Source organism: Typopeltis vanoorti, chromosome 9 (genome assembly GCF_054136105.1).
Source record: "Typopeltis vanoorti isolate ZY-2024b chromosome 9, IOZ_Tvanoo_1.0, whole genome shotgun sequence".
Classification (NCBI taxonomy): domain Eukaryota; kingdom Metazoa; phylum Arthropoda; class Arachnida; order Uropygi; family Thelyphonidae; genus Typopeltis; species Typopeltis vanoorti.
The window spans coordinates 124521145-124546700 of NC_143557.1; the positions used below are offsets into that span (position 1 = coordinate 124521145).

The 25556-nt window shown below is 37.3% G+C and overlaps 1 protein-coding gene across 1 annotated transcript in view; it reads left to right on the forward strand.

Moving 5' to 3' along the window:
- Positions 1–25556, forward strand: part of LOC150103501 (uncharacterized) — a 335762-nt gene that overhangs the window by 82969 nt on the left and 227237 nt on the right. Inside the window, exons 4-6 of the mRNA XM_090398489.1 lie at positions 1229–1293; positions 9432–9497; positions 24526–24590. Of these exons, the coding sequence (XP_090254615.1) occupies positions 1229–1293; positions 9432–9497; positions 24526–24590 (196 nt within the window). The remainder of the gene's footprint in view (positions 1–1228; positions 1294–9431; positions 9498–24525; positions 24591–25556) is intronic.

Sequence of the window (25556 nt, forward strand, 5' to 3'; positions counted from 1 at the left end):
ATCACCATCTCAGGAGTAGTTGTAAAAGTATTGGAAAAGTTGGTTAAAGACAAAATTCAAAAATAGGTGGATCAGGATATGATACTCTATAGAGGCCAACATGGTTTTGTTAAAGGTAGATCCTGCCTTAGCAATCTATTAACTTTTCATAATAGAATGACATCTTAGTTGGACAAAGGAACTGGCTACACAGTGGTACTTCTGGGTTTTGCTAAGGCTTTTGACAGGATACCCCCCCCATGGAACACTGTTATGCAAATTGGAGCAGATGGGAATGGATACTAAATTGGTGATATGGATAGGAGAATGGCTCAGGGAGAGATACCAGAAGGTGGTGTATGGAGGCTACGTGTGTAGAGGCTTAAGTGCTGTGAGGACATCATGTTGGAGGCTTAATGGATTTTTTACAACACTCAAAAAGAATTAAAATAGAATTTAATACTTCCTATATTTCGTCCTAGTCACTAGGACATCTACGGGGATTACAAAAACAATTAATGTAACATATACACAAATAACAAACAATACTAAGCCCAACCACGTGGGTGACACTAAAGTCCTATCTAGGTAGAGCGCCCTCTAAGGGCAGTAGTAGGTGGCCTGGAATGTAAGGTGGGACCTCTGGTGATGAGTGTTTCCCAAATCTTTGGAAGCTTAATGCAACCGTATTTATTGAGATTTGGTTGGTTTTTGAGAGCTGCTGCTGCTTCTAAGAAAAGTCTCTCTTTCTTGAATTTGTTGTGGTGGAGCATGGTGGTTTTCTTCCATGATACCCTGTGGGTGGTGTCCAAAGCATGGTCAGCCAAGCCTGAATGGCCATAGTTGTGTTTGAAGATGTAAGACTTGTGTTCCTCTAGACTTGTGTTCCTCTACGAAAGATCAGCTCCCTCCTCTCTCTCTGCCTGGAGTTTACAAAGTACCCTGTTCCTGTAAGCTGGCGTACTTTGGACAGACAGGCAGATCAGCATCCAACCGTCTTAGAGGAACACAAGTCTTACATCTTGTAAGATGTAAAAAAGTAAAAGAAAGAATGAAAGAAAAATAACCCTCCCATGGTACAAATGTTGTCATAGGTTTACAGTGTGCTTTGTGAATGAGACCAACATATAATTGTTATTATTATTTAACCAATGTATTGATTACAAAAAGTTTGAATTTGGTGTAAATTACTATTGTAATTTTTTTTTTTTTTTTTACATTACTGGAATAATTCAGGTTTCTTTTCTAGGTTGGCAGTAGTCATAATAAAGAAGAGATAAAGAAGCTGGCTAAAAAGTTAAAAGATGTGGAAAGGTTTTTAATTTTTTTTTTCTTTGTAATTTCTGTGAACATTTTACTTTTTTATTTATTATTTGTTACCATAAAGTGTAATGAGAACCAAGAAGAATGGACATTGGTGAAGAATAGAATAGAATGGCATTTGCAATGCTACTAACATCAGATGATGATAATATCAATGCATAAAATTGAAATTATCACTATATACTTATCTTACACAAATAATGCAAGCATTTTATAAATTAATTAATATATATCTCAGTTTCGAGTAAGATCATACATTTTAAGTCTCATACTAGTACTTAATTCATTTTTCTGACCCCACCGATGCCTCATGCAGATAATGTATTATTATTATTATTATTATTTAGGCCTCCAAGGAGTCAAAAGACTCATCGTGGGAGGTCATTCCTAGGATACACAAAGTCTATCAAGACTCATCGTGGGAGGACCCTCCATGGAAACACAAAGTCTGTCATACCACTCCTTAAACTCATTGACCATTCTTGCTCTCACCACTCTCTCAGGCAATGCATTCAATAGTTCAACCACCCTCGATGCAAAGAAACCACTCCTCACCCTCTTGCTCACAATTTTCTTTCATAACTTCCAGGGATGGCCCCTTGTCATCACTCCTTCCTGCTGTTCAACCAAGTGAAAGAACTCGCCAGTGTCAACCCTGCAACCACCTCTCAACAGTTTAAAAGTCTCAATCATATCACCTCTCCTTCTTCTATCCAGTAAACTCTGCAGTCCACATTCCCTCAGCCGATCCTCATAACTAACATTGTACAGTCCTGAAACCATCTTTGTTATCCACCTTTGTACCCTTTCCACAGTTAATTTATCCCCTTCAAATCCTGGAGACCAAATCTGAGAACAATAGTCTAAGTGTGGTCTGATCAGTCTTATACAACGGAATGATAACTTTTTTATCTCTGCAGGTCAGTGTCCATCTCATTATTGCAGCAATCCTCTGTGTTACCTTCACCACCTTTGCAATATGTACCCTAAATTTCAGGTTTCTATCAATCATCAACACCAGATCTCTTGTCTCCCTTACTTCCTCCAGTACAGCTCCTCCCATAGAGTATGCAGCGTCCCATCAGTGTGTCCCAAACCTCAAGACCTTACATTTTGTGGCATTAAACCGAAAACCCCATTCATTTGCCCATATGTCATGCTTATTCAAATCCTGTTGCAGGACTACCACATCTGCACTATTACTAATAACCCTTCCCAGCTTTGCATCATCCACAAACAATTGAATATCCCCCCTGCAATAAACTGACAATGTCATTGATATAAAGGTTAAACAATATAGGTGCAGGTACTGAGCCCTGTTGGACCCTAGTTGTAACCCTGTGCCTTCTTGAAACTACCCCACCATACACAACGCTATGATACCTATCAGACAGCCAATCCTGAATCCAGTTGACCATCCTGACATACAAACCCATGGGCTGCAACTTAAATATCAGCTTATCATATGCCACCTTGTCAAATGCCTTTGCTAAATCCAAGAAAATGGTAGTATATGCCTTTCCCCTCATCTACTGCTCTTGTAACTTTATTTTAAAAGGCTAGCATATTACTAAAACAAGAGCACTCCTTCACAAATCCATGTTGACTCTCACAGATAACATTACCCTCATCTACTTAATGCTGTATATTGTCCCTAACTAATTTCTCCAAAATCTTAACAACTACTGATGACACACAAACTGGCTTAAAATTAGACACTTTCAGTCTGCTACAGCCCTTATGCAATGACACTATCTTACCTTCCTTCCATTCCCTGGGTACCTTTCCCGTAGCCAGACTTTCATTGAAAAGCCAGGTCAAAGGAGCTGTCAGTTCTTTAGCACATTCTCTCAAAACACATGGTGAAATACCATCTGGTCTCACAGCTTTATTGACATCCAGAGTACTCAGTATTTGGAACACGCTCTCCTCCTGCACCTCTAAAGCTCGAACCTGCTCTATCCCTCTTGTATTAAAATTTACTCCTCCAGGATGAAATACTCCAATAAAGTGTTCATTGAACAATTCCACTACATCAGTCACTCAATTCCCATTTTTATCCCAAAATGTCATTCTTCAACAATCATTTCTCCTCCTACTGGCCACATAGCTAAAAAAATTCCCTGGGATTTTCTTTGGATCTTAGGGCCCAATCTTTTCTCATATTCAGTTTTGCCTTCCTTACCATACAAATCACTCTCCTGGCCTGTGTCTTATATTCTTCATGCATCTGCTCTTCACTTGTCTCCTTATATCTCTTGAATAGCCTCTTTTTCACATGCAGTTCCTGTTTAATATTGTTTGTCATCCACTTTACACCAAATTGTGTCCTCTTTTTCACTTGTGGAATACAGCTTGCTATTGCTGCTAACAAATATTCCTTCACAATTTACCAAGCACTAATGATATCCCAGCCTTCCAATTCCTCCCTCCATGAAACTTCCCCGAATTGATATCTAAGACTATTATATCACCTGCCTTATAATTCCACATATTTTCCCGTCTCTTTGATACTCCTGCATGTCTCTTCATTTTCCAAGTCAAAACCACATGGCTCACTCTCATTTTCTACACCTCAATGTTTCTTCCAAATTAGACATTTTTTTTTTTATATAGCTGGAATATTTACTCCTTATACAAAATCTTGTGCTCTGTTTAGTATACGTTACATTAAGGTATATAGAGAATGAAACTTCTTGCTCAGTTGGATTTCTGCTGAGACTATCTGTTACCAATACCATTTTTCATTATAAGCAAGTTTAATGCATGATTTGATGAACACTGTTCATCAAATCATGAACAATTCTGTGTATGTGGCACAGAACGTCTTGTACAATCACTCCTTAACTCTGTAGAAGTTTCAGGCTTATCGTAACAAACTGTTTATGTTTTTGATGGTTTTTGTAGTGACTTTTATGAAGTGCTCATTGTGAATTCTAAACAACCATTTTTCATTATCATTTTATTATTATTATTGCATGAATACCTCTATGAAGTATAATAACTCATTGCAGGTTACTCCATCTATCTACACAATACGTATCTCACGTCTCCTTGACTTCATTGACTCACAGCACTTACAGTAGACTCTGGCAACCCATTCAACTCATTCACTGCTCTAATTTAAAATCTAGTCCTCATCCCCTTGATATTCTTTTACTTACTCCCACACTCTTCTCACTTTCCTGGGATAACTTCTTGCTCTACCCCTCTAGCCAGGTGCTAAAATATTTTCTCTGCATTAGGGCTATAAAACTCTTTTAGCAACTTAAATGTGTGTAGCTCAGTGGATGTGGTATTTGCTCGCCATGGCACCTGACCGCATGAAGGAAGACTTGGTTTCAAATCTAGTCAGTGACTAGAGGAAATTTTTTAGCCCTTTTTTCAACCAGTTCCTGAGTTACTCGATTTCTGGCCCGGGCAGTTGTGTGTTTTTTTCTCCAGAAACTCGGATTTTTCATCCTGTAAACTCAAGAAAATCTAGCGTAGAACCCACACCCCACACTATTTCAGACATTAAAATATATTGTTAGGTTATAGGGACCTGCCTGTCAACCAACTTTTGCAACCCAAAAGTTGGACACCCATTTGACTAGAAACACAGCAATCTAGATATGGCATTATTATTATTATTATATTTTATTATTATTTTATTATTATGGGCAACTCCAAGGAGTCCTTAGACTCATCGAGGTAAGCCCTTAACATGTCAAGAACTATCCAACATTTCTGCAGTATCTATCATACTTTGCTTTGAATTTATTCACAATCATTGCACTCACAGCAGACTCTGGCAACCTATTCCACTCATTCACTCTCCAAGCAAAAAACCTAGTTCTAACACCTTTGATAATTATAATCTTACTCATTTTCCATCAATGCCCCTAGTTCTCCCACCACCACCACACCTGTTCTGAAAAGTTTCCTCTGAATTAATCTTGCAAAAACCCCTCAGTAATTTATGTCTCAATCATATCAGCCCTTTTCTGCCTATCAACCAGTTTCTGTATCCCACAAATCTTCAACCTATTCTCTTAAGGTTCATTTCATAGACCTGCTACCATCTTGGTCCCTTGCCTCTGGTTCCTCTCCACCTTCCCCTCATCACCAAGAAACCCTGGTGCCCAGATCTGCATGCAGTACAAGATGGGGGTCTTATTGAGGCTCGATAAAGAGGAACAATAACCTGCTTGTCTCTGCTCGTCAAAGTATTCTTCAGTAACAAAGTGATCTGATGAGTTGCTTTAGCCACTTTTGCTATGTGCCCCTTAAACATTAACTCCCTATCACTAACATTCCCAAGTTTCTGGCTTTGTCGATTTCCTGCAGTACAGCTCCACCAATGTCGTATATAGCTGGTAATCTTTTCACACCAAAATGCATAACCTTGCACTTTGCCACATTAAACTGACATCCATTTTCCTTTGCCCAGTTTTCCAATCTGCAAATCATTCTGCAAACTTTTGACATCATCTGAATGAACTATTGCTCTACTGACATGAGCAAGTTATTGAGGCATGACCTACCCTTCCTCTGAAGGGTAAGTCATGCCTATGTAAATTATTCTGCATGCGCTATACATTTACCTTGATTAACTATTACATGGTTCAGTTTTGCATTATCACTAAACAATATATCTTTTCAAATAGTTTCCTTTATCATTTATGTACAAATTAAACATCAGTGGTCCAAGCACAGGGCATTGTATCATACTGCTTGTCATCAGCTTTCTTCTGGATTTCTGCTCCTATATTAACCACACACATATCCAAATTATTGTTTTCATATCCATCCTCATTTATTCCAATTCATGTAACAGAGAAAAATACAGCATCTTGTCAGACAACTTAGCAAAATCCAGCAGTATCACTATGTCTCCATTCCATTTATCTAACTCATCTGTCACTCTATTATAAAAGCAAAGTTAGCAAATTACTAAGGCTTCCCATAGAGGATCATATTCTTATCCACCCATTCTTGAATTCTGTTTTTTTGGCCAACTTTTCCAATACTTTTGCTACCACTTCCATCCGTGCAGTTAGCCTAGTGGCTATGCACTTTGCAACCATATGCCTGGGGAAGGAGCGTCCTCGGTTCGATTCCTGCTGACGATGTGTGGAGCTTAAGGATCTTACTCAGCCATAGCCAAGTTAGCCAGCCTTGGGCCTGGACAGCAGGGTTTTTCCCCCAGTTTAATTGGGGTTTTTCATCCCGCAAGTAGGCAAACTGGCCTCCCTGAACACACAGGCTACAGTCATAGAATATAGTACTTAATCCCTCATTAGGAGGGCTCAACCAGTCCTAAGGAGCGGTCAAGGAATCGGGGAATCCCACACAAATAAATAAACTACCACTTCCGAGATACTGATTTGTCTATAATTTGCTACCACTGTTATGGGGTTGTAGAACTATTTCATATAGTAGAACTATTTTATATTCTTTCCACTCCCTTGGGACTTTATCAGAGCAGAGACTTAAGTTAAACAGCCTACTCAGAAGGAGTGTCAATTACTTTGCATACTCTCATAATATGCGTGCTTATATCCCATCTAATCTGATCCCATTGCAATATCCTAAGTAGTTCCAGTTACCAGACTCTGTTTCCACAGTTTCCATCACAGCAGTGTCCTCACTTGGATAATAGACTCTTGCAATATGGTCATTCAGTAACTCAACTATTTTATCAGCTTCTATAACCTACCATCAGCACTGTTAAAGTTATCCTTCCATAATCATTCTTCCTTTTACTTACATATAGCAAAAGAACTTTGGTTGCTTGTCTAAATGCTTGTCATAATCTGCTCATATTGCCATTCTTACCATGCTGTTCACTCTTTCTTGCTTGAGCCTTACGTCACTCATAAGCTTGCTAATCACCTTTCTCCTTATATATACCTTGTACAGCATTTTCTTTTTTTGCAGCACTTGCTTAATGATGCTGCTCATCTGTATAATCTCCTGTCTCACTTATTCTTGTGACCTTCAGTATATAGCCTGATATTGCTTTTTCACATGTCCCTGGCCCATCCCATAAACTTCTAACCATGCAAATTCATTTGCATTGGCACTGCTTTTAGGCGTATCTGTTTAGCAAATTATTGACAAATTGAGCCATTATGGGACCACAATCAGTGATACCATACTGAGATGGTATCACTGATTGTGGTCCTGCAAGGTGGGTAGCACTGCAAGTGCTACCCACCGTGGATGACCCACCACACTCACCAAATGTGACTTTAGGTGCTATGAAGGATAATATGTAAAACTACATTTGTTGACTGACACATTGTGTGTGGAGTTCCTGGTATTGACTAAAACATGAATCTGCAAAAATATTCAGAATTCAGAATTGAGGCTCACAACATGGGATTCTATGGTAGGACTGCAATATGCAAGCCTCACACTACCCAAACCAACATGCAGCATCGTCTTAGGTGGTGCAAAGAGCATGTACAGTGGGACATGGAAGCTTGGAAAGCTGTGTTATGGAGCAACAAATCACTCTACATCCTCTACCAAGCAGGCCAATTGATGTGGATGTGGTGATGCCTGGTGAGCATCTCTTACCAGAGTGCATAATTCTAACTATGAAATTTGGAGGTGATGGTCCTGTTTTTCCTGGTTTGGCCTCAGACCACTGTTTGTGGTGCCACAAACGTTGAACTCCAAGAGGTATCTGAACATTTTGGACAATGTAGTTCTTCCTACTCTGTGGCGTTTTTACGGAACCAACCATTGTATCTTTTAGCAAGACAGTGTACCATGTCATAAGGCTGCTGCTGTAACTTCATAGCTTGTGGGCATGAACATCACCAGAATTGACTGGCCTTTGCAGAGCTCTGATCTCAACCCTATTGAACTTCTGTGAGATGAACTGGAGTGTCAGTTGGGTCGAGGGATGCCTGCCCCACAACAGTCCAGGATTTTATTACATGCATACAGGAAGAATGGTCCCAAACTCCCATTGATTGCTATTGCATGCTTGTGGAAAGTATGCCCCACAGGATTGCTGCAGTCATTGCATTGAAAAGGAGTCCTACATCTTATTAAGGTGGGTGCCATTCCTTTTTTTTCCCTCACACTATAGTGTCCATTGACTTCTTTCTAAGCAGTGTACATGTAAGTGTAATATTGAACTAAATGAATGCATTGATTTGATTAAATTTTATTGGAAATGATAACTGCAATTTAATTTAAATACATATATGATATGAAAAGCTTACATATTTTCTCACACGAGAATTGTATGGGAGATTTACTGTTTTCAAGTAAAGTGCTATAACATGTAATGGCAACTCATTTTTCTTGCTTCATAACTGAAATAAAACCCTGTAATATTCCTGTGAGACACATTAGAATTTTGGAACTCTGACGCAGATATTTATGAAGCCTTTCATATAGAAAGAAAAATGTTTAAAAATTATCACTTGTTATGCTATGACAATGGCGACAGTACAACCATTGGGGAAGAAAGTTACTGCAGGTTGAGTTTTTAAGTACTACAATAAAACGAAGTCTTTCATATAGAAAGAAAAATGAACTTCTGAACCTTAAAGGAGATAAAAGGAAGGAAGTCATAATGCAAACCAATCATCTATTGGTTTATGTGATGACTTTTAGAGAAAGCCAGTAACTTAAATTGGACAATTCAGTGTTCGAATTAAGGATTTCAGGTCCAGTTCTCCAGTTTTATTTCCAGTTCTCTGGAAATAAAACTTCTCTAATGAATTCATTGGCAGCCACTTGCGATCAAAAAGCTTGGCAGTGAATGAAATGTTTTAAGTGTAAATTGTGTGGGGAAAAAATGTTGAATGCATTTAGAATGTGGCTGAAAATTCAGTCACCAATTTTCACTGTTTACTCGCCTATGGTGAGTGGACAAGCAGATTTCTTGAGCCCTGGACTCAGCATTATTCAGCTTAGGACTTCTTTTGATGAATCTAGTGACTCCATGAAGACCTTGAAATAATAGTAATCATGTATTCTAGAATAAGCACTTTTTATAATTATCAAAATAGCAAATTTATTTCTTTTTTTGAATCAATTATGGTAATCAAACAATTAATGATAAAGCCTTTTTTTAATTGAAAATATGTTAAGTGAACTGCACCTTATTTTCTGAATTTCAGTGAGAAAATGAATTTAATGAAAGAAAATGAATATCTAAAACAAGTGGCAGGAAGTAGAAGGGCAAGGTAATATGCAATGAGTATAGTTTAAAATAATTAATTTTATTTAAAAATTAATATAAATAAATAATTTTGCTGTTGCTTCCTGAATGTTGAAAAACCATTTCATAAGATTTCATGTGCTCAGAGGAATACTAAGTGGTTCATGCAGCATTTGATATAAAAAAATTTAGATTGCAGTGGTACTACACAGATCTCTTTTAGGTGTATCTTTATGTAATTTATAAATTGTAAGGGACAAAAATTTCTGAATAGATAATGGAAAATGCTAAGAATTTTAAACTTCATTTTTTTTAAAATTTTAAATGGAATGAAAACAGAACTAAGAATGAATTAAACAGATGATTTAAATGATTTAATGATTCTAATATTTCTTCTCTGTCTTACAGAAACATCATAGAGATGTTTTTGGTTGTGTTATTGTGCAGAATGTCTTAATGAATTACAGTTTCCTATATCTTGGGTCATGGTCATAGTCTGTCACCTTATTGGGATGAGCAGATTTGTGTGCCCCAATAACTGGAGAGCTATACCAGCAAACGTTTAAGCTTCTGGTAGGAATCAGATGAAGTGCAGCAAGCACACATTCCCAAAATGGACTGAGTCACCATGAAGAGTAGACCCAAACCTGCTGTATGAGTAGCTTAGGTAGAGAGCCAGTTATTAAAAATATCATTTTTTCTCTATGCACATGGAGTTTGAAGACTATATTCTCAAACTCAATATGCATCGGAAGAAAATGATTACATAATTTGTGAAGGTAAAATCTTCAAGCATATTTATGTCAGGCATGTGAGAACACTCTAAGACCAGGGTTTGATAAGCTTATAAATTGACCCAGCACTGGTCAGTTTATAAGCTGTTGTTTATGGTATGGCTATGAATGGAAAAGGATTTAGGGTCTTGGATTTGTTCATCTCATCATAGGATGTTATTATAAATGGGATATCAAATCTCCCTCCAGTTGGTGAGAGTGACCATGAAGTGATTAACTGGGTGACTGCCAACCATGTGAGGACTTCCATGAGGAAAGGGTATATGTTGCACTACAAGGCTGTTGATTATGAGAAGCTCAAGAGACAGCTTGCAAGTGTAGCATGGAATGTAGAGTTGGTTGGAAAGGAGATGAATGCTGCTTAGGTGATATTCAAGAATAATCTAGTAGAAGCAATGTCTATATGTATTCCAAAGGTCAGAAGGTTAAATAAGATAGGTATGAAATGGATGAATGAAGCATGCAATACAGAGAAAAAAAGACATTACGGAGGCAATATAAGAGTGGTAATAATCAATACCATGAGGATTGCAAAGACCAGATAAGGAAGGTGACTTCGTTGGTAAGGTTTGCAAAAGTTCAGTATGAGCAGCAATTGGCTAATGAAGCAAAAAAAAAAAAAAATTACAGGGAATTCTTTTGATATGTAACCCTCAAAAATAAGAATGATTATTGTAGGATGGTACTGATTGGAGAAAATGGTATACATACAATTGCTGCATAGGATATAGTTCAGATATTTAATGAGCAGTCAAAAAGGTCTTTCATCCCTTTGAATGTGACATCATGGAGAGTTTGAGAGCAGTGGATGATGCAAAGAAGCAACTGACTGTGAGTGAGCAAGAAGTACATGTGGCATTAAGAAAAATTTATATTAATAAGGCTGTGGGACTTGATGATATATTAGTGTGTATTTTGAAACAATATACCAGGGAGTTGATCTCTGCCTTGACATATTTGTTTAATATGAGTCTTAAATTAAGTCAAGTTCCAAAGGAGTGCATGGAAGGCAAGATTGTACTACTTCATAAAGGAGGAATGGACAGAATTCAAGCATCAAATTATAGGGCAATCTGTATGTCGGGTAGTGGTTAAAGTGTTCAAAAGGCTGGCGAGAATCAGCTTCCAGAATTGGGTTAAAAACAGTGGTATGATCTTTGATGGACAGCACAGATTTGGTAAAGGGAGATCATGTTTTAGTAATCTACTTACTTATTTCAATGAGGTGTGGGAGATGGATACACAGTAGTATATTTAGATTTTGCAAAGGCTTTTGATAGATTACCACATGATAACTTAATAGTCAAATTAGAGCAGAAGAGGTTGGACATTAGAATAGTGCATTGGATTGGAAATTAGCTGTCTGATAGGTATCAACAAGTTGTGTATGGGGGGAGCAATATTCCAGAAGAGGAAAGTCATTAGTGGTGTGTCTCATCTATCAGTTTTAGGGCCATTGCTGTTTAACCTGTAGGTTAATAATATTGGGGAAGATTTGGATGGGATATTCAGTTGTTTGCTGATGTTGGGACAAATTATGGTGAGTAGAGCAGATATTGTGGTCTTACAATAAGACATGAATGTATTGAGTGAATGGGCATGGAACTGGGTTGCTGTGTGTATGTGGGCAAGAGGAAACAAAAGAAAATAAGAATTTGTTCACATTTTTTTGAACAGCTGAACTTTGTAATTTTTGGGCAAAGCAGAGTGGGGAGATTGTTCCAAAGAACAGAAGGAGATGGAATGAAAGAGAACGTAGTTCAATATTGAAAAATATAAAGTTTTAAAATTTGGGGAACAAAGATGGGATGTAGAATTCATACTTGTTGGGGATATATTGTTGATGGTGATGGAAATAAGAGATTTTGGGGTGATGGTGGATAAGGATCTAAAATTTAACAGAAATATTGCCAAAATTGTGAGGGCAACACAATGTGTTCTGGCAAAGATGCAGAGGACACTGACTTGTAATAATAAGGAGATTCTTGTTCCATCTTGTTCTGTCTGATTGAGTAAGGTAGTTTCTGGTGTATGGAATGGTGAGTATGGAGAAAGATTGAGATGATGGAATTTGCAGAGTCTAGTGGATAGAAAGAAGAGGATGTGATATGATAGAGACATATAAGTTGGTAAGTTGAAGAGGTTTTTCATAAAATGATGGGAGATTGGAGGAGTAAAAGAGATCATTCCTGAAAGCTGTAGGCTTGAGTCAAAGAGTGAGAAGTGGTGTTTTCCATAGAGAGTTGCAAATGATTTGAATTCATTACTTGAGAGAATGGTGTCTGCAGAGAATTTCAATGTGTTTAAGACATGGCATGAAGAGCTGGTGTATGACAAAAGGAACCTCCTAGATTAGTCTGTGACTCTTTGGGGTCTTAGGATAATAATAATAATCATAATAACAACTTTCATATCTGTGGTCTCTAATCTATGATCAAGTGCTTTATTTCTAACCCAATCTCCAATTCATAACTCTAAACTGGTTTGAACACTGTATTCTATACTGCTAGTTTAGTATTTTAGCTCATTTCCCCTTTATTCTTTATAAATTTATTCAACTGCCTTCCCACTATACCAGCTTTTTTTATTCTGTTGTCTATTTTCAGATTTAACTTTTCTCATTCACTAAAACCTTTATCTAAGTAGCAGAAATGTTTTACTTGTTCTATAGGCTCTTTATCAAGAATGCAATTGAAGTTTTCTACGTTTCTGTGAATTTTCAGAGTTTTAGTCTTTTTATGCTGATTTTTATGCCAAATTTATTATAGCTGTTATTCAATTTACTTAGAGAATCTTTGAGACTGTCACTGGATGTGTTTAGGAGTACAACATTATGTGCAGGAAGAAAAGAGTTAAGTTTGATATCGTCAACTGTAATATCAAATTTAATGCCAGTTTCTTTCATAATGTGATACATACAGATAATGAATAAGAGTGGAGATGATGTGCATCCTTGTCATATAAAATGTCTTTTTGTATTTCCTTCAATTCTAACTGCTGATTTACAAATTAAATTATTTATTGCTTTGTTTAATTTTTCATTTACCCCATATAACTGTAGTGTTTTGAAAAGCTTTTCTCTTTGCACCTTGTCTTATGCCTTTTCCAGATCTACAAAACTTAAGTACAGATCCTTGTCATACCATGACAAGGATCTGTACTTAAGTACTCCTGAAATGGGAGTACAGATTTCTCCACAAACTGTGGAGAAATCTGTACTCCCATGATTTCTCCACAGTTTGTTGTAAAGTGAAAATCTAATCCTGACAACCTGTATATTTTTTTATATGTGACCCACATACAAAAGGCCACAAGACCTATAGCACATTTGTGCTGTGTGTATGTAGACAAGAGGAATCAAAAGAAAATAGGAATCTGTTCACATTTTTTTTTGAAGAACGGAACGTTGTAATCTTTGGGCAAAGCAGAGTGGGGAGATTGTTCCAAAGAACAGAAGGAGATGATTAGCAGTGGCTCTTGTTCTAATGATTTTGGAGGAGGGTGTAGAAATAATAGTGGCCAATTCATCAAAAGCACTGTCCACGAACATATCTATGAAAGGAAGAAACTGAACGTCTGTGAGACATTCAGTTTCTTCCTTTCACTGCAAAAAAAAATGTGAACAGGGGGATTGAAGTGCAATCTTAGAGAGGATTTTGGTGCATCGCCTCAAATTTGGGAGAAATATTCCACGGTTGGCAGATTTAAGATTTGCATACGGCTTGAGACTTTGAAGTTATGAAATAGTGTATTGCATGAAAAAGTACACCAAATTTTTTTGGCAGCTGCATGAGCTATAGTTGAAATGAGGTTGTGCCAGGAAATATTGGAGGTGTAGGTCATTCCAAGAAGAGAAATCTGATCGTGTTTGGATATCTCAGTATTATTGGAGGTAAGGGATGCAAGATCTATCTTGTTAGTTTTGATGAAATTGAAGTTACAATGTTGTCCTTGCCCCATTGGAATATAGCTAGGAGATCAGAGTTCAGGTCACTGGTTGTGGAAGATCTTGATTATTCTGATTCTTGAGCACTACAAGGTTTGTCAAATGAAAAGGAGGAATGGAGTGTACTGTCATTGGCAAAGTCATTAATGTAGGAATTGGATGAGAAGAGTGATGCCATTATGGATAGGATTGGTAGTCTGTGAGAGCAAGTCATACAAGAGAAGGAGAGTGAGTGAAAGAACAGAACCTGGGATACTCCTGCATTGGAGGGAAATTTGAGGAGAGGAAACTGTCCACCATTGCAAGTAGTGAGCAATCAGTGAGAAAGTTGTCAATCTAATTGCAAAGTGTGGTCCAAGAGTTTGTTGTTAATGATATCTCCATAATTTTAGAGAGAGCAATTGGATAGAAGTTTGTTGACTGACTTTTATCACATTTCTTTGGGATAGGCTTGATGTGTGAATGTTTCCATGTTGTAGGGTAGATGCCAATTGATTAGGATAGATTGAAGAGGTGAGGTTCTGGGACACAATTTTTTAACACAATAGGTGGGATGCCATCAGGACCAAATGCCTTCTTGTTCAGATTAAGTATTCTTTGGATTTCTTTCTGGCAGAAGGCTATGGATGACATGAAGAGCTATTCATGATGGAGTATAGGGAACTTTGCCCAGGTCACTAATGTAGGAATTGGATGAGAAGAGTGAAACAAGTATGTCAGCCTTGTCTTTAGGTGAGGTAACTACAGTACCATCCAAATATGAGAGTGGAGGAAAGCTGGGTGAGCAAAAGTTGCACCCAATGGCTTTGGCAAGGGACCAGAAGGAGCAACTGCCATTTGGGCAGGAGGTGAGTTTACAACATTTGGCCTTTCAAAGTCTGATTTGGATTTGGTCATGATTCTTTTACAACTTTTGCAAGCTGCAGTATAGATAGAGTGAGCAGCTGGTTTGTGTTGAGTAGAGGTTTTTTTTTTTTTACTGTGTTGGCACACTTTTTATGAGAACCAAGGCTTGGGTAGTGGTTGAAAATTTGGAGTGGATAAGCATTGACAGCCTTCATTCCTTAGTGGATGATTTCTGTTATTCGGTCTTAGCAGGTGTTTGGATCAGAAGAACTGAATCAGTACTTGGAATGTGAGAAGGAGGTATATAAGTTATAGAGCTTGTCCCATTTGGCACCTTTGTAGCACCAAAGGAAATTATACTGTAAACTGATGAGTGAAGGTTGTTCTGTGGCAAACGAGACTTGTATGAAGTTGTGATCTGAGTTATGAGGAGAACTGACTACCACAGTATACTTGGAAGGGGAGCGTGTTAGGAAGAGGCAAAATATATTGGCAAATTGAAGGGGAGTGGCATGTATTCTGAAGGAAGACTGATGATCTGTGATAGCAAATGCTGATGGCAAACACCTCCAGTTTCGGCTAAATGGAGAAATGAAGCCAAAATGAGTTGTGAACGTTGAAGTTCCTGAGACGAATGACCTCACTATTCGGGTATTTTGACTGCGAAGTCGAGCTTTAGATAAACATAGTTGAAAAGATCAGAGTGGTTAAAGAATTTGGAGGGAGGGAGGGAGAGAGAGAGCATATGAAAATGGTTAGTTGATTGATTGGGTAGGGAAATTTTGAGCCAAAGCAGATCAAATAATGAGAATTCAAGGTTTTGCAGTCTCTATCATGGTATGCCAGTTCTGATTAATGCACAAATGATACCCTTGTGGTGAAAAGAAATCCACATCCACATCAAATGTTGTTTGAGCATTTGATGTGGATGTGGATATGTGGATTTTCTTGAGATTGCCAATTGTGATTCTGATAGGAATAATAATTCTTGTTTAGATGACTGTAGGTGGCGTGCACATCACTTATATTGCTGTTTAGGCCACAGATGATGATGAAGTGGATGTGGAAAGTATTTTTTTTGCTAAGAATTAATGTTTGGTTGGTTAATTTTTTGTTGTTTTTTAATGAATTAATGAATTTTGGTTCGATTTCTATGTTGGTTTGGTTGTTTTTTTTAAATGGGTTTTTTGATTATTTTTTGCTAGGGAATTTTTGTGATCCTCAGTAAAATTGCATTTCTTTGGGTTGTGATCTATTGTATTTGGTGAAGAAGAGATAGAAAGGTAGTTTGGCATGCAATGAGAGGTGACAGACTTGCAATCATACCACCCATACAGACAGAACTAGGTAATGCAAAGCACATCTCCTGGAGGAGATGTATGATGCTATGTATTAAAGGCAAAGGGCCACTACCCAGACCGGTTTCGACCTTTATTGGTCGAAATAGTGGCCTCTTGCCTTTAATACATCTCCTCCAGGAGATGTGCTTTGCATTAAGGGTAAATATTAAGAATAGTGATCAGAGCTTAACCACCTTTTACCATGAGTTGCCTTGGTCTTGCATTACGTGTGGGATCACCTAGACTTGCAATACTTGCAGGTGCAAACTTGACTTACTTGTCTGTTTGCTTACTTGGGAAATGGAGTAAAACCAGGTTTAAAATAGCTTGGTATCTTTAACACACACACACACACACACACACACACACACACACACACATATATATATATATATATATATAGAGAGAGAGAGAGAGAGAGAGAGAGAGAAGGGGGGGGGGCACTATGGAGTTCTAATTCTACTCCAGAGTCACTTGAAATTTTAATTTGACTTTTTTGTCTAGGCCTGCTGAATTATGCTGTGTAGCCACTGCAAAACTTTTATACCTCCATATTTGAGCATTTCTAGTTGAATATGCTGGATGGAAAGAATATCGACAGTGCATGGGAAGCATTTAAACAATATGTAAATGATGCGATATCAGAATGTGTTCAAAGAGTTCAAAGAATACATAGAGTAGGAGTCAAATGGATGTGTAATCTTATTAAGCAAGAGATTTGTAAGAAAAGGACGATGTGGAAGGAATACCATTTGCATAAGGATGACATCCGTTATGAACGTTATAAGCAGCAGGCTAGAATAGTCAGAACTGTTGTACAGAAAGCAAAGTCTAAGTATGAAAAGAAACTGGCTCTGCGTGCTAAAGACAACTCACAAGAATTCTATCGATATTCTGCAAGTAAAAGAAAGAATGAATATGAAAGAATAACTCTTCTAAATCCAGAGGCATGACGGTTACAGATGCAGAAGAGGTTGTTCAGTTAATGAGTGTCCATTTCATTAAAAGCTATCAACCTGGTGAATACAACATTGAGCTCACTGTTACCTCTTCACTAGATGAAGAAATGCAGGTGTGTGAGGCCGAGGTATTAGCGCTGTTGTACAAATTGAATAAGAATTCAGCAATTGGGACTGATGGAATATCAGCATGTGTGCTAAAAGAGTGTTCAGCTGAACTGGCCATTCCTTTGACCAGAATGTTTAATATGAGTCTCAAAACAGGGAAGATTCCACAGGAATGGAAGGAATGTATGGTAATTCCATTGCACAAGGGTGGTGCAAAGACCGATGTATCCAACTATCAACCAATTAGTATCTCAGGAGTGGTGGTGTTGAAGATTTTGGAAAAATTGTTAGGACTCGCATTCAGAAATGGGTTAACAGTGAATCTCTGCTTTGCAATGAACAACATGGGTTTACTAAGGGAAGGTCATGTTTTAGCAACTTGCTCACATTCTATAACAATGTTACCATTGAACTAGACAAGGGGAATGAATACACCATGATACTTTTGGATTTGCTAAGGCTTTTGACAGAATACAGCATGGTAGACTGTTGCATAAATTGGGGAAAATAGGTTTGGGTTATACTATATTAGTATAACCCAAATGTGAGTTCAATAATGTGAGTTCAATGTCAGTAAATGTAAAGACATTCACTTTGGCATGATTAGATATCGATTGTCATATTGTATTAGTGGGATTATGCTAGAAGAAACTAATGAGACTAGGGCTCTTGGGGTATTAATAGATAGGAAGTTGATGTTCAGGGGCCTGTGGCAAAGATTGCAAATACAACTCAAAAGATAATTGCAATGCTGAAATGAACATTCACATAAAGATAAGGAGGTTATTTTGCTTCTTCACAATAGTCCACACGAGGTCTTATCAAGGCCTTGTAAAGAAGCAAAATAACCTCCTTATCTTTATGTGAATGTTCATTTCAGTGTTGTAATCATCTTTTGAGTTGTATTTGCAATCTTTTTCACACAAAGGAGAGTGTTAAAAATGATACCAAGATTGTGGAATACTGATTATGAAGAAAGATTGAGAATTTGTAGACTGCAGACACTAGCAAACAGAAGAAAGAGGGGTGATATGATTGATACTTACAAACTTCTGAAAGAGTCATACAGGATTTCAATTGATGGAATTTTTCAGTTTATGGAGGGTGGGGAAAGGATGAGGGAATCCTTGGAACCTGAGAATGAAGGCCGCCAAGAAGGGTGTGAGGCTAGATTTTTCTCTCAGAGGATAGTGCATGATTGGAATGGATTGCCTTTGGATGTTGTGAGTTTAAGTACTGTGAATGAATTGAAGAATAAGTATGATAGCTGGTGTGTGTGTAGTATGTGGCCTCCCTCGATGAGTCTCTAACTCCCTGGAGGTCTCTCTTAATAATAATAATAATAATAATAATAATAATATCATATAATCCAACTGCCTTTCAACATTTCGAGTTTTTGACAGCTTTTTCTACCTCATGTATTGAAATGTATTCCTCTTTGCATTTCTCTTGAAAATTTGCTATAGTTCTGTCACTGCTTGTTTTGTTTAACAATCTTTCAAAGTTATTACTGCAGACATCTAGGATATCTTTATCTTCAGTTGTCATGTAATGTTTATCCTATTTGGCTCTTTTTAAGTTTTTTCAAGAGCCTCCAGAACATTTTTCCACCTTCCTGTTATTTACGTTCAGTATTCTTACTGAAGTCTCCCCATGTCTTTTGTTTAGCTACTTTTACACGTAGCTTAGCACTCTTACATTTTTCTTTGTATTCTTTTAGGTCATCTGCTACCTTATTTGCTAGGAACTTTTGGTGTGCTTTCTTCTTTTCCAGGACTGCTTCTTTAACTTTCTATGTCTACCATGATGTTCTTATTTTTCTATCATTGCAGACGACTTCACCACATGCCTCCCTAGTTGAATCAGTCGGTGTTTTCTTCAGAGTTTGCCACTGAGACTCTAAGATTTGGTTCTTGTTTTTAAAATGTTTCATTCTTTCTTCAATACTGGATGTTGGAAGTTTATTTTGCACTTCATTAGACTATAATAAATTTATTGAAAGTTTATTTTTCACTTGGTTAGACTATAATAAATTTAGTTTAATCCTTTATCCAAGTGTGAGCAAACAAAGTTTGCACCTGAAAATATCTTCAGGACTGGGGTAAGGTAGTACAACACTGGCAACTCCGAGCAAAGGTGGACCAAGCTAACATTACTCCTATCTCAGTATCTTCCATAATGCAAAACACATCTCCTTGCAGATATATATAATGTTATACATTAAGGGAAGGGCCACTACCCAGACTGGTTTAGACCTTTATTGAGGTCTCGTCAGTGGGAGGCAGACCCAAACGTGGAGATACTAAGGCAGAAGCAATAGGAGATGTCATATTTACCCATACGAGTTGCCAACAGGTGTACCACCTTATTATTGAATTACTCTGGATTTAGAGAAAGATGTTGGAAGTTTATTTTGCACTTGGTTAGGCTATAATAAATTAAGTTTAATCCTTTATCCTTTGTTTATGTAAGCAAACAAAGTTTGCACCTGAAAATATCTTCAGGACTGAGGTAAGGTGGTTACACTTGGATAAAAGATTAAACTAAATTTATTATATTTCTTCAATACTGTTTGTATTGTTGTGTCTACAGTTTACCTGTAAAAGGTGCTCAACTTTAATTGTTTTTAAAACTTTTTTCGCGCACTTTTCGTTTCAATGTGACATCCATTTTTATCCTGCACAGTACTAAGGAATGGTCACTTCCAATTTCAAATCCTCTGCACACTCTTGTATCCTGAATCAGCATGATGATATCAATATCAATAATGATGTAGTCAATGAAGCTTTTCTTATTTCTTGTGTCTTCTCTCCATGTGGACATTTGCACATTTTTATGTTGGAACATGGTATTAGTAAATGACTAGTATATATATCCTGAGCAGATCTCCAGCAGATACTTGCCATTATTATTATTAGTCTTGCTCTTTTCTCTAAATTTTCTCAAAATATTTTTATATGCATGAGAAAGTCAATTTCTACTCATCTGTTCAGATCTCCAAAAGGAACTATTTTTTCCATTTCCTTTGTCAGTTGCCTGCTCTAGTGCTTTGAAAATTTCTCTACTTCTTATTTAGAAAAACCTTCTGTGGGACCATAAACACAAATAAGTTTCATTGTCTTTCCCCATTTTGAAGTTTGCCCACATAACCCTATTTGAAACTGCCTTCTAATCAAGAAGTTTATCTTCATATTCTGTGTTGAAATCTGTCACTTTCCTTGATTATTATTGCCTAAATATAACATCCTATACTTATTATTTAGTAAGATCTCACCTGTTTTTTTTTTTTGTCTTCTTTGCTTCAGTGATGACAACTATGTCCATGTGGTACTTTCTAGTTCTTCTGCAAGCCCAGTTTCCTTTCCATTAATCCTCCTTATATTGATGGTTGCTCTAATCAGTTCTTCTGATGACTTTGGGTTTGTTTTTCTTCTTCTAGATCAGGGTTCTTCATTGCATGGCCCACGTAGCTCTTTGCCGTGGCCCGCCGGCCATTTTGAAAAAATAACTACTTAACATTAAAACGTGATTAAATAAAAAATAATTTCAATGAAGCCCACAGGCCACTAAGCTATACTGCAGTATTCAGAATTGTAAGATGCTTTCCAGATTCACACGGAACACTATGCATTTGATACTTTACATAAAATCCTATAAAAATAAATATTAAATAGACATGCTTCTTCAGCCATCTACCAGCACCAAGTGGTACTAACATCACAGGTAGATGGCTGAAGTAGTAGTTCATTTGAGTGTACTGTCTAGTGCCCTCCAGATACATCTCGCTCGAAGGTTCTCGATACTTGGTTATTTTCATATAAATACAAGAGGATCTCATCCACAGTCAGTCAGTCAGTCGTGAACAGTGTGATATTCGTGTATAAGCACATGCAGGTTTGTCGTGTCAGCCATAGCCTATTGTGGCTATGTTGACAGACTTTTTTCATTAGTGTGAGATAATAACATATTCAGTGGATAATAACCGTTACACGGCCATTTTGGATCATTTTTTGGGTTCACCTTCCATCACTGTGTGTGTCTATGAGTAAAAAGCGTAAATCAAGTGATTCTTGTCGGGTTTTTAATGAAAAGTGGACCGATTTGTACTTTTTTGTGCCGACCAACGATAAGCCTGTGTGTTTAATTTATCGTGAGTCAGTGTCAAAAGAATACAATAAAAAATGACACTAAGAGACAAAGCATGCATCCAATTTCAATCACCTTTGTGTGGACAAAGTGAACTGTCTCCAAATTGATTTAAAATGCCATCAGGGTACATTTAAAAGGCAGAGGGGAACAGAGTGATGCGTGCGTCAAAGTAAGTTAATAGCTGAAAAAAATTGCTAAAAAAAAATCAAAAGCCTTCTTGGATGGAGAGTTTGTGAAGGAATGTCTCATCGTTGCTGGGGATATTCTGTGCCCAAATAATAAGGAAGTGTTTAAAAAACCTAGTTTGTCTGGAGTAACTGTAGCATGATGTGTTGAAGAACTTGCCAATGACAGTGGAGGAACTTTAAAAAAACGGTCATTTGAATTTACGTCATATTCACTTGCTTTAGATGAGAGCACAGATGTGAAGGATACAGCACAACTGGCTATCTTTATCCATGGCATTGATCAATAATTCAGTGTGATGGAAGAACTGCTAGCACTCGTACCTATGAAGGTAATGACAAAAAGCACAAATATTCTTGAAGCCACCAAGAAAACGCTCCAGCGTTTCGACCTCAGGTTAACCAACCTTGAGGGTGTGGTAACTGATGATGCCCCTGCTATGGGAAAAAACGAATTATTTGTTGCGCTGCTACGGAAAGAACCAGAACTAGAAGGAAAAGATTTCATCCATTACCACTGTTTAATCCACCAGGAGAATTTGTGCACGAAAACTATTGGATTTTAGAATGTCATGAAAGTTATGGTGACTGTTGTCAACATTATTAGGGCAAGAGGATTGAATCATCATCATTTCCAAGAGTTTTTGACCCAAGAGTGTGAAGCAGATCATGGTGATGTGGTTTGTTATAGTGATGTGCGTTGGCTGAGCAGAGGGAAGGTTCTTAAAAGAGTCTTTGACTTAAGGAGCGAAATACAGCAGTTCATGCAAACCAAGGGGAATCTGATCGCAGAATTTAATGATCCGAAGAGGATGACAGACTTTGCCTTTGTGACCGACATCTCGTTGCATATGAATGACCTAAATACGTGGCTACAATCCAAAGATCAACTCGTGCATACTGTTTGATCACATAAAAGCTTTTTGTGACCAAGCTCAAACTTTGGGAGGCACAACTTGCAAAAAAAGACTTAACTCATTTTCAGCTTCCCACTGAATCCAACTGTTCGTCTCTTGATGAATACGCTACAAAATTAGCCATGTTGCAAAGTGAGTTTGAAGAGAGATTTAGTGATTTTCGTAACCAACAGTCTTCTTTAGATTTATTATCAATGCTATTCAGTGTCAATGATGCCAAAATGCCAGGCTCAGTACAAATGGAACTGCTTGAACTCTAAAACAACTATTCTTTAAGAGAAAAATTATTCAATGTGCCTTTGCTTACGTTTTACAGAGACTACATTTCTACATTCCTAATCTTTGCCAGCATGCTTTGAAGATGTGCACTTTGTTAGGAATATACTTATGTGAGCAGTTCTTCTCCAGAATGAAGCATGTGAAGTCCAAGACAAGAAGTCAGATTATAGACCACTTACAGATCAACATCTCGAGAATACTCTGCGCATAGCGACTTCCAACATTGATGCCAACATCGACAAGCTGGTCAAGGAAAAACATTGTCAAGTTGCCTATTGACATTGTAAAAAATGAATGTTTTTTTTCATTAAATTATCTTTTTTCAGGTATTGTTTGTATTTACTTATCATGAACCTGACTCCTACCTATGCTCTTAAAGCTGAGGTTGTTTATTTTTATAGGATTTTATGTAAAGTATCAAATGGACAGCATTCCTTCTGAATCAGGAAAGCATCTTACAATTCTAAATACCACAGTATACCTTAGTGGCCCATAGGCTTCATTGAAATTTTTAAATCGGCCTGCACTGTCTGAAAGGTTGAAGACCCCTGTTCTAGACGTTGAGCTTGAGTCAATTCCAGTATCTGCCCTTTCACTTTATAATTGGGCAACGCCCCAGCCGGCATGAAATCTCGCCACATTGCACCATCATATGGTTTAATGCAATAGAGAGTACAATTTGGTCTGCTAAGTCCCAAATTGCAGCCTATCCTTGTTTGTTCAGTACACAGATACTTAATAATAGGATGCGCCATTTGTAGGTCAGGATTGGACATTCTCCACATTCCTTAAAGGCAAAGTGGAGGTCACCTCCCAATTATTTGGCTTTGACCCTTAAGCAACCCCATGAGAATTAGTTTAGAATGAATACCATGAAGAATGTATGAAATGAAAATCGAAAAGTCCAAGAGGGACATCACAGAAAGGTGGAGAGACTAGATAAGAGAAGATTTAGGAGCAAAAGAACCTTGAGTTGGAACAGTGTTCATTAGGATAGAATATGAAATAGGATAGAAAGAAATGGAGAGCTTTGATCTGCCTGATTTCTTTTAGAGCAGTTTTTGATAAGGAGGAGGTCAAAGTGATATGAAGCCATCTGCTCTCTCTCTGTTTATATACAAATGCACATATTCCAGTTGCATCATGTGCAAACTTTAGTTTGCTTACACATGGAACATGAACTTGAGTTATCATGAAGCATAAAGTAATTTACGACAATGAAAGAACTTACTACAACAGTTTCTAATTGGAGTATTATAATAATATGGTGATACCTTGATACATAGTTTTGCATATGGAAAATGACTTCTACCACTTCTTCCTTTGAGATAGCACACAGTAACTTTATTTCGTCTAGCTCCATCCAGTGCGAAGCTTCTCTATTCCGATAAGTAGCCTATCATAGCGATATTTTACATGTAAACTTTTGTATAATTTGTTGCAATCAACATCATATGCTAATTTCTTGTCAAATATAATATTTTGATTCTCTTCTATTAATTTCTTTTTCCTTTCTTTAAATATTTCTAGAGAAATAATAACTGTTGATGCAACTAAAACACCTACTGGAGCTTCTAAGATTCAGCTACACAAAGGTAGGCATTTATAATGTTTACAGTTAAGAATGAAGTTGCTAAAATACAAAACACAAAAATAAGAAAGATTGTGGTTGCTTAAAATCATTGCAGTATTTTAATTGCACCAGCCTGTTAATTGAATTTCTCAGTTCATTGATTAAAGTTTAGTAAAGTAAAGTTACAGTGCTCTTTAGTAATTTTGTGTATAGTGCTTATTATCATACATTGAACCTTCGTAGCACAGTAGGTTTTGAAGGAGCCCTTTTAGGAAAGTCCTGGGTTTGAATCCTGTAATGCATGGTGAAACCTTTACCAGGGCTTTTCAATCAAAAGTGAATTTGTTCATGTCATGTGGAGGTTGAGGGTTTTGTCTCTCAAAACAGGCAAAACAGCTTTGTGAACACACATATCTACGGATATAAAAATACTTGCCCTTAGGGAATGCATCAAAGGAATGGCATGAGTTGACTGCATCATTTCCCTAAAACTCCTAATTAGGGAACTCACTCCATCTTGGACAGTTGAGAATTGGATAAATTATCATATACATATCCCCACAAACTTGTGGTGATCCAGCACAGTAATCCAAATGTGGAAATATCAACGCTTTATAAAGGGGGAATAATAACCTCTTTATCTCTGGATTACTGTGTTCCTCAACAACCAAGTAATCCAATGTGTAATCTTGGACACCTTAGCAATGTGTCCTTTGAACTTCATCTCCCTATCTACCAACACCCCTAAATCCCTAGCCTCATCAATCTCTTGGAGTACTGTTCCATCAATGTAGTACACAGCTGGTAATCTTTTAATCCCAAAATGCATGACTTTACACTTTCCCACATTGAACTGACATCCATTATCTTTTGCCCATTCTACCAGCTTATTTAAATCATCCTGCAAACTTTCAACATCAGCTTGATTTTTTATTGCACTACCCAACTTTGCATCATCAGCAAACAACTGAATATTTCCTTGTAAGCC